General features: G+C 35.8%; 1 protein-coding gene across 1 annotated transcript; it reads left to right on the top strand.

Annotated features, from left to right (window-relative positions):
• Positions 1 to 713: 713 nt before the first annotated feature.
• LOC110777486 (cytochrome b561 domain-containing protein At4g18260) lies at positions 714 to 7,063 on the top strand. The gene is made up of 4 exons (XM_021982092.2): positions 714 to 990; positions 1,724 to 1,891; positions 6,279 to 6,427; positions 6,667 to 7,063. The coding sequence occupies exons 1-4, from the start codon at positions 829 to 831 to the stop codon at positions 7,016 to 7,018; spliced, it is 831 nt and encodes a 276-aa protein (XP_021837784.2). The 5' UTR covers positions 714 to 828; the 3' UTR covers positions 7,019 to 7,063.
• Positions 7,064 to 10,572: the final 3,509 nt, after the last annotated feature.

Here is a 10,572-nt window from a genome sequence, read left to right on the forward strand (position 1 = left end):
ATGTCACGTATAGCCCTCCTTATTACGCCACGTCACCACTAATAAGTATCATGACATGCCATTGTCAACCAAAGATCATGTAGTAAGGATCGAACATAGGATCTCGTAGACTAAAAGTTACACTTCCTACCATCTTAACTAGCTATAATGCATGTCATATCTTTTCATATAAATACAAATGTACTCTTAAAAATGAATAGTAATAAATTAAAGAAAAGTGAACGTAAAAAACAAAAGGTAATAAATTACTATACTTTTAAATGTACATTTCTTTCCTTCCCAATTTCCCATCTTAAGCTTAAAAATGGAAAAAAATATGGGGTAATGAAGTGTAATTATGAGTACAGAATAGGAAAATATTGACAAAGGTATAATAATCATATCAACTAATCACAAATAAAAAGATTCAATTTTATTTTGATTTTCGGATATGGGGCTTCATATTAGAAGGTTGTTGATCAGCCGTTGATCTTCCATCACCACGACAATCCGTTAACGACATACCCATATAGACACATATTTACAAAAAGTTAACTCCACTAAAATTACACCCGTACCACACACTAATTTATCACCTTAAAAAAAAGTCCTACATTGCCATAATTTCAACAATATCCTAAGTGATTTTCATGCAATGATGAAAGAGCTGAACATTAACTCTCTTTTTATTTTTAATTTTTTTAAAATAAAAATTTTGTTGTGTGTGAACATGTGGATATTGTATTAAATAGATCATCTTAAAACAAGGATGTTTTTGCTTTTATTACTCCTTTATAAAAACTTCCTTATATTTTATTTTCACAACTGTTTTCATCATAACAAATAACAATGCATGTAAATCATACTTCAAAAATGGTGTCATTGAAGAGAAATCTTACTTCTTTCGCGCTTTTAGCGCTCTTCGTTACCGTTCATCTTCCATTTGCTTCTTGTTCATCCCTCAAAGAAACGCTCCCCGCTTTCGCTCACATAAACAATGTTAACCGCGATGTAAGTTTGCTAATTGCTACCTCTTTCTTTTAGCTTAGTTTTATGGGTTTTAAAACCTAAAACTCAATTCTCTTCGCCTAATTTGGCCTAATTTATTAGTTTCTAGTGTAATTCCTCCTAGTCCGTGCTGGATATTTTTTAGTCTGTTATTTTTTTTATTGGTGCGAATGAGTTACAAGGGCGAGGATGAGAATCGATCTCATGATCATTTGGAATCGGGATATTTTTTAGTCTGTTATGATACGGTCTTAATGTTGTTTACAAATGTTTTTTTGCTTTTTTATTTAGTCTAATTTTATAAAAATAAGTAATAAGAATAAAGGGAATACAACAAAGCCTAATTGTAGTTTTTGGTGAACTCCATAAAATAAAAAGTCCTTGATTAAAAGTTTGTCCAAATGAAATAAAATTAACCTTAATTTTTTTTTCCAATAAGACTGTCTCCTAATATTTTTAGTCCCTAAAGTTAAAATTCTTAATTTTGTTTGTCTAAGATTCCAAGTCGGTGATATTTTTCTTGGTTTCCTTTGGGTTGATCCAGCTTTAATAATTTAGCTGAAATTTGAAATGACAATGATTTTTTAAAAACTCTCTTCGGATTCCTCTCAGCCTATTTTAATTAACATTTTCAAATTTTCAAGAGACAGAAAATAAAATATATTAATAATTATCCCGTATTCATTAACTAATTTGTTAACTATTTTGTCATGTTGTATATACCCTTAAATTGCAGGAATTACTAAGCCCGAAGATGAGATTTGAAGTAACAGTTCATGGGGTTCTCCTTTGGGCATCCTTAGGATTCCTTATGCCTATAGGGATACTTCTTATCAGATTATCCAACAAAGAGGAAAACGGAACTAGACTCAAACTTTACTTTTACTTCCATCTCGTAGTACAGGTAAATTAACTTTCCTCTTATTTTTACTTCCTTTTTCGCGATATCTAGTGCGGCCGCTGTAATTAAATCCATAATATATTTCCTCCGCTCTACAACGTTCTTAATGTTTACTTCCTCTATTCTTTTTTAAATGACACAATTATTTAGGCACGTTTGTCAATGCACGATTTCAAACGTTAATATCTTTTATTATGGATAAGAAAAAATTATAAAAAGTTGATATTTAAAAAATATTTATTGAGACGAATCTAATAAGATCCCACACGACTATGTTTTTTCTTATGTATAAATCACAAAAGTAAGTCAAAGGAACATGTGTGAATAGTGTCGAAAGTACAATTGTGTCATGTAAATAAGAATGGAGGAAGTATTATTCATGGTCAAAGTTTTAACGTAATTATTAGTATAGGTAATAGAAAAAAATAGCAACTTGTTAAATCTCATTTCATCCATTACAATTTAAATTTTCTAATACCGGAGTATCAAATTTTTATAATTTTAACTAATCCGAAACAAAATTATTAATGGTCAAATTAATGTATTGTATTGGAGACTGTGCATAATAAAAAAAAGTGATGAAAATTATAGAACAGATAGAGTAGTCGTTAAAGTTAACCAATTAAATGAAGTACGGAATAGTTCTTAGCCAATCGGATTTTGTTTAAAGTTATTTAAATCATTTCACAATTTCATAGATACATTCTTTTTTTATCTCAAACTATGAAGAACGTCGTTGTACCAATCAAGTCAACCATTGATGTTTTATGATTTTTATTTGTTGTGGAAATAAAAGGAGTGCACAACGATGAAAGGATCTTCTTTTGCTATCACTATGTTTTGTTAGTTATAAAAAGGAAGCTTTATGTATAGACAAATCATTACATTCACCAAACCTCCACAATTATTCCACGATCAATTAAAAAAAAATACAAGTTGTAAAATTGGATAAGGAAGCTAGCTAGGTGATCAATTCAACCAAGCCATCAATGGCAAAATGGAAATATCATCAGTATTTCTGCATTGACCCTTTTGGTGCACATTGCCCTTGTATTTTAAAATCACTCAGTTTTACCCCTGTTGTCAACTCAACGTATACCCTTTATGTCATTATTTCTACGAAATTAAAGTTGGATAAGTTAGGTTTTTTAAATAAATCAGAGCACAATCGAGGACATTATTTGTTAAAAGTGATATTAATCGGCCAATGATGAAGCAATTTGTAGACGTAATCATGCATCTCATCAGGACAATGATAGAGTAACCCTAAGGGTTGGTAACCCTTTAAATATTGAATTTTGATTGGTTACAAATATATTGAAACTCACCTTTCAACACTTTCTCTCTCCAATTCATTACACTTATATATTATTTTATGTTATATGTATCTTAAGGGTTGCTAACCCTTAGGGTCAACCAAACATTTTCCATCTCATCAGCCTACCCAATTTATTGCATCTGAAAAAAGATTTACTTGGTACAATGTGGACAATTGAAGAGGAAAGAGTAGAACGTAGAAATCAAATTAAGAAACATACGGTTATGATTAGGGTGGTTAATTTTCAATCTGAATTGTTGAACCCGTTGGGTTATTTTGATCATTTATTACTCGAACCATTAATAACTCACAAGTTGGAACCTGAAATCCGATCTGATCGATCATATTCAACCCGAAACCACCCAAAAATATCGATTAAGATCCGAATCCCAATAACAAACTTTTTCGCAGCAACCCGAATCCAACGTATCTGAAACCCGTTACTGGCCCATTCTGTTTCAACCCGAGAAAACCCGTTTAATCCAAACCGTTTACATCCTGAGTTCTTTCAACCCGTAACTCGTTTAATCCGAACTGGTTACAACCCAAAACCCGTTTCTTTCGTAACTCGTTTAATTTGCTATTGATCTTAAGTTCTTAACACTTTTAAAAGTTAATTAAGCCCTCAATATTATAATTTAACGTATTGTAAATTATGATTTTAGTAACAACCAGGTATTGTGATTTTATAATTTGGACCGAATTGACCTGACCCGAAGTACAACTCGCTACTCATTTTATCCCGCTACTAATTTTATGCCGCTACTAATTTATCCACAATGTATGAACCCAAAGCAATAAGAACCATAATGATAAGAATCCGAACCGATATGAACTTGAACCCCATGCATGTAACCTGACTAAACTTTTTCAACCGACCCATTTCAGAACATTATCCAATGAACCCGCCCCGATATGAAACCGACTCATGTTGAGTCCGTCCTGTTACAATCCGACTAAATCCGTTTACAATCTAACGTTCCATGCAACCCGACCCAACCTGACCCGGACTAACTATAACCCGACCCGATTGAAATCCTATTCGATATGAACTCGTGCTTAATCAACCCGAACTAATCTTACCCATTAATTTTTGAACCCGATCGGATCCGACTCGTTACGGAAATGAAATTGTTTCAACCCGAACCGATAAAATCGATCCAAACTCGATTCAATCGTTTGTTTGATAAAATACCAAATGTAACATGAGATTTTCACATTAAGAAAGAGAAGTGTGAGTGAAACACAAGAGTGTAGAAACCCTAGATCGAAGGACACCAAGAATACTCTCTTCTTCACCTTTGAGAATTTTTCTTTGTAATTCTTTTTTCATTGAAGAGTAATACAAGTTCCAAACGCTCCCCATGATGGATGCATGTAGCTTGTCAACATTCAAGCTTAAAGGGTCTTTCATTCATAACAAAAAAAAGTAACGGAACTTATTAACGTTGAGTTAACACATAAGATCGAGTATATATATTTTCGTTAGACGATGATGATAAAGGTCGCAAGTTGCGACAACATTTAGTTGTCGCAATCTTACGTGTCGTAGTTTAATTGGTACGTATAAGCGCCACGTAGGCTATGAGTCATCATAATATTTTTACTATCAATGCAAAAAATTTACTATGAAAATATGTAAATAAGGTAATCGATATAAAGAAAGAAACAAATTAAAATATTAAGATTTTCCTACCTTTATTTTAAACATGTATAATAGGATATATATGTTAAATATTTTAAATTCCAATTTAAATCATGACACATAAGCATGCCATGTCATCATTGTGACACGGCTTAAAGGTTGCATGTTGCGACCTTTCAGCGCGTCTCCTGTGAGACCGGTCACACCATCAACTTGATGGTGTGACGAGCGCGAAACCAATAGCGTACCTCCCCTAAAACTATAAAAAAAAAAAGTAACAGATCTAAACTATAGAAGTAACATACCTAAACTAAAAAAGTACCTCCTCTAAAATTATATATAAAAAAAAAAAAGTAACATGTCTAAACTAAAGAAGTAACATACCTAAACTAAAAATGCACCTCCCCTAAAACTATTCCGTATAAAAAAAAGTAACATGTCTAAACTATAAAAGTGACATACCTAAACTAAAAAAGTACCTCATCTAAAATTATAAAAAAAAAAAGTAACATGTCTAAACTATAGAAGTAACATACCTAAACTAAAAAAAATACCTCCTCTAAAATTATTAAAAAAAGAAGTAACGTGTCTAAACTATAGAAGTAACATACCTAAACTAAGAAGGTATCTCCCCTAAAACTACTTCGTATAAAAAAAAGTAACATGTATAAATTATAGAAGTAACATACCTAAACTAAAAAAAGTACTTCCTCTAAAATTATATATAAAAAAGTAACATGTCTAAACTATAGAAGTAACATACTTAAACTAAGAAGGTATCTCCCCTAAAACTACTTCGTATAAAAAAAAGTAACATATATAAACTATAGAAGTAAGTAAGTAACATACCTAAACTAAAAAAAATATCTCCTCTAAAATTATAAAAAAAAAAGTAACATGTCTAAACTATAGAAGTAACATACCTAAATTCGCAAGTGTGAACTGATCTCACCATTAATTGATGGTGAGGACAGTTTCATATAAGAATTTAGGGCGACCTTTATCATTTTCGTTAGAATATTCACTCCACGCAAAATTAATGTCTTTTGTATGGAAAGACAACAATAATGTATTTGATATCAGCTAATAAAGATCACCTTCAAAACTTTAATCAGATAAGCCAGTTAAGTTCGTTTTTATTTTTTAATACCGGGCATCTGGTTCAATCCAGATTTCAAATGATAGCTTCAACTATTCAACTGCATTGATGCATGCATTAATCATCATCAAGGCTTAGCTATAACGGCAAAAAGATGATCGGTATCATTTTAATTTTAGACTTGTATTTTCTCTTATTAATACACCTAATTGTATATCAATATATCAATATATCATGATGATGAATCCTTTCTTTAATGTATCTCTCTTATTCAAAAAAAGGAAAGACACTTATATCTAATTTGTCACCTTTGTTGTTCGTGTTACAGATACTCTCATTGTCCATTGGCACAGTCGGAGCAATAAAGTCGATCAAAACCTTTGAGAATTCTTTCAATAACAACCATCAGAGAATTGGTCTAGTACTTTATATCGCCATTTGGGTTCAAGCCGTGATTGGATTTTGTAGACCGAATAGGTACACATACCATATACTACCCCCGCTGTGCCAAATTGTTTAAAGTCATCAGATATCAGATATGCAAAAATACTTCTCATTTCTTAGTGACATCAATGTCCTGGACATATGCATTTATTAAGCACTAAAATTAAAGAAACATGTAGTAATTATTCAAAGTAGAAATACAAAGTACTCCATATATGATACATTATTCAAATTATATAATCCAAAAATGTACAATTTAATTTTTTGTGCAGAGGAACCAAAAAAAGAAGCCTATGGTATTTCTTTCACTGGATATTTGGCACAATGACATGCATAGTGGGAATTCTCAACATATACACTGGCTTAGAAGCTTACAAGAAGAGGACCAATCGAAGTGTGACACTTTGGATAATTTTATTCACAGCTGAAATTTCTTCAATGGCTTTCTTTTATCTTTTCCAAGACAAATGGGATTACATGCAAAAGCAAGGTGTGTGTTTAGGGGAAGGTGGACAAGTAAGACCTTCTGATGATCAAGAGAGCTCTATAAAAAATAATGATAAAAGAGATTTGTGGAAGGAGCCTTGTTCTAAAGTCAATGCATTCAAAAATTTGTTCAAATAATTCATAATTAACATATATTTGATATATATTGTTTTCTTATTCTTAGTTTCTCGATTGATATCTTTATTTTGCAAATTTCTTTTTTATACTTTAACTTGGATGTTTACGCTGTAGTTCTTTTACACAAGTTTGTATACAATAGGGGAATATATAAGTATCTGATTTAGGGACGTCAAATTTATTAATTAATTTTTTTTTTCTGACAAAGAGGACTAAAAATCAAACAAAGATAACAGGGAAAAAACTAAAATCGATGCCGAAGAAGCTGTCTGCGCCTAGCAGAAGTCGCTAGATCATGCGCCGAAGCAATTAACTAGCGAGAAACCTTTCGAATGGTAACCTGAATCAACGAACGTAACAGCTGGCGAAGCTCGCGAACCAACCAGGAAACCGCAAAAGCAGCAACGTCTTCCCCGGACAACGGGCCGACAAGGACCGAACAGTCTGAACAGAGCAGCAAAGAAGAAAAACCCTGATGAAGAGCCATTTTAGTTGCCCATAAGCAAGCTGTGAGCTCCGCATGCAGAGCAGAACCTAAAAATCCAACCAATCCCATCATTGTTTGAAGACGCATCCCAAGCCCCATCAAACAAAATGCACACATTGTAAACCGGTTCCGGAGCCAAGATCAAAGCTAGCTGAAGACCAAGCATGTGACTGAACAGACCGGGGATCCTCAGCCGCTGGAGGAGTAAGTTGCGGATGACGAATCAACTGAGCCGCCAAACACCGCGCCTTCCAACCTTGAATCACCATTGCCAAGACCCCAGGATCCCAAGATGCCTGCCGAAATCGAATCTCATTGCGAAAACTCCAAAGACTCCAAAATATAGATCCCAAAAGGTCTAGAAGCTTATTTGAAAACGGAGAAGAGAAAATATTGCTCACAAATCGAACACACCAGTCCGCAAACACACCAGACGACTGAGGCGGGCTGAAACTACTCAAAGGTCCTGAATTCCAAACATGAGAAATCAAAGGACAGTCCCTGAACAAGTGACAAGGAGTTTCTGGATCCTAGTGGAAAAAGGAACAAAACGGGTCAATCGGCATACGTCGCTGATGAAGAATAGAAGCCAAGGGAAGACCCTAACGCAACAGCTTCCAAATAAAGACCTAAACCGAGGCAAGATATGCAATCCCCAAAAAAGCTTCCACCAATCCGCAGACGGACAAGAGGCTGTAGAAGCTACATTATGATCACCACGCATTAACATAGCATAAGCTGACCGAACCGAAAACACCCCATCTAGAGAGAACTTCCAATAGACAAAATCATCAATAGGAGCAACAGGGCGTTCCAAGGCAAGGATTTGACTTAAAATATCATCCTGAAAGAGACGACGAACTAACGAAGAATCCCACGCGTAAGAACGCGGATCAAGAAGCGAAGAAACATGAGTTGGATTACCCAACCCAATGGCTGCCGATTTGAAGTTAACCAAGTCATTCGAGACCCAAACATCCTCCAGAATTCGAACTTTAGTACCCAAACCTGGCTTCCAGGCTATACCTAAGCCTAGCACCTGGAAACCCTGCGCTAAACTCCTGAAACCCCACGAAGGACTGGAAACCCTAAGATGGCTATTCTGAAGAGACAAGGCAGGATACCTAGCCGTAAACATGCGCGAGACCAGGAGTTGCAGATTATGCACAATCCTCCAAGCCGACTTGGCTAACAACGCCTGATTAAACGCCCATATTTTCCGGATTCCCAAACCACCCATCCCCTTAGGTAACTGAACCGTTGCAGCCGAAATCAAGGAGATACCTCGAGAAGCCTGAGACGATCTCCACCAGAACCGAAGGCACAGACGATCAATACATTCACAAATCGACTGAGGAATCTTAAAAACAGAAAGCACATGCGTAATAGAAGCAATCAACACAGAATTAATGACCACCAATTTCGCCGCCGAAGAAAGACGCAATGAAGCGAAATTAGCCAGACGACGCGCAATCGTATCCACTAGGCCATAGAACGAAGAACACTTCGACCTACCCAAATCCTCAGGGACCCCCATATAAGGCCCCAAAGATTCCCTTTTCCCAAGACGTAACGATGCCGCTAAGTAATCCCGATAATCCGAAGGAGTATTCAGACTGAATTTCACAAAAGATTTCTGATAATTAATAACCTGCCCTGAAATGGTACTGAACTCTGAGAGAAGATCAAGTACATCATCACAAACTTTAGGTGACACCCTAAAGAATAAAAGGGAATCATCCGCAAAGAAAAGATGAGACACAGGCGGAGCACCCCTTGTAATAGAAATACCTTGAATAATCTTACTAGACTCCGCCTGCCTAAGCAAAGCAGACAGAACTTCCATACATAGGACAAAACGATACGGAGAAAGAGGATCCCCTTGCCTTAGACCACAACTGGGCTGAAAAGAGCAATACGGCTCCCCATTCACTAGAACCTGATACGAAACCGTTGCCACACATTGGCGGATGATGTTCACCTAGTATGGAGGAAACCCAAAAGCCTGAAGAGCTTGAAATAAGAAATCCCACCGTACTCTATCATAAGCCTTATTCATATCTAACTTGAGAACAACATAGAAACGCTTCTTAGCTTTGGCAGAATTAACAAAAGAGATAATTTCATGAGCAATTAAACATTCGTCCGACATAAGCCTACCCGGAACAAACACATTATGAGTATCCGAGATTAAGGACGGAAGGACCGACCTCAGACGATGAGTAATGCATTTCGCAATACACTTATAAATAACATTACACAAGCCAATGGGACGGAAATGAGACACAAGATGAGGGCGATCAATTTTCGGAAAGAGCACCAGAAAGGAACGATTCCAATCCTTTAACATATGCCCATGCACAAAGAAATACTGAACCGCCGACACCACATGGACGCCTACAATACTCCAGTGCCTTTTAAAGAAGGCTGAAGAAAACCCATCCGGGCCCGGAGATTTGGAATCTCCAATATTGAACATGGCTGAATGAATGTCGTCATGGGTAAAAGGAACCATTAAAACTTCCTTATCCAAATTAGAAAGCATTGGTAGATGAAGCTTACCCCAGTCATAGGTGAGAGGTTCATACGGAAAATGAACCCGGAACAGGTCTGAGTAATAATAAAAAATTAGACCCTGCAACCCATGCCCTGAAGAAACCCAGTGACCCGAAGAGTCCTGAAGGCTTAAAATACGGTTTTTATGCTTCCGAGCTTGCATAGAGGCGAACAATAATTTTGAATGGCAATCCCCAAAAGCATCCCACTTAACCTTAGACTGTTGCTTCCAGTAAATGAATGCAGCCACAGCCTGGGCCACACACTCGTCCCTTGTGTTGATGAATAAGGCAGCTGACGAACCTGGAGCCAGGTCCGATGCAGCGTTAGCGACCACTGAAGCTAATTGCCTCTAGTCAATGCCCCACATGATCTTAGTTTTGACACACCAGGCTAATAAAAACCTCCTAATCACACAAAGCTTAGCCGCAATAGTAAACATTGGAGATCGTAAGAAACGTTTGGCCCAAGTAGCAGAGATGAAATCCACCACCTCTTTTGCCTGTAAACA

This window comes from Spinacia oleracea, chromosome 5 (assembly GCF_020520425.1).
Source record: "Spinacia oleracea cultivar Varoflay chromosome 5, BTI_SOV_V1, whole genome shotgun sequence".
NCBI lineage: Eukaryota > Viridiplantae > Streptophyta > Magnoliopsida > Caryophyllales > Amaranthaceae > Spinacia > Spinacia oleracea.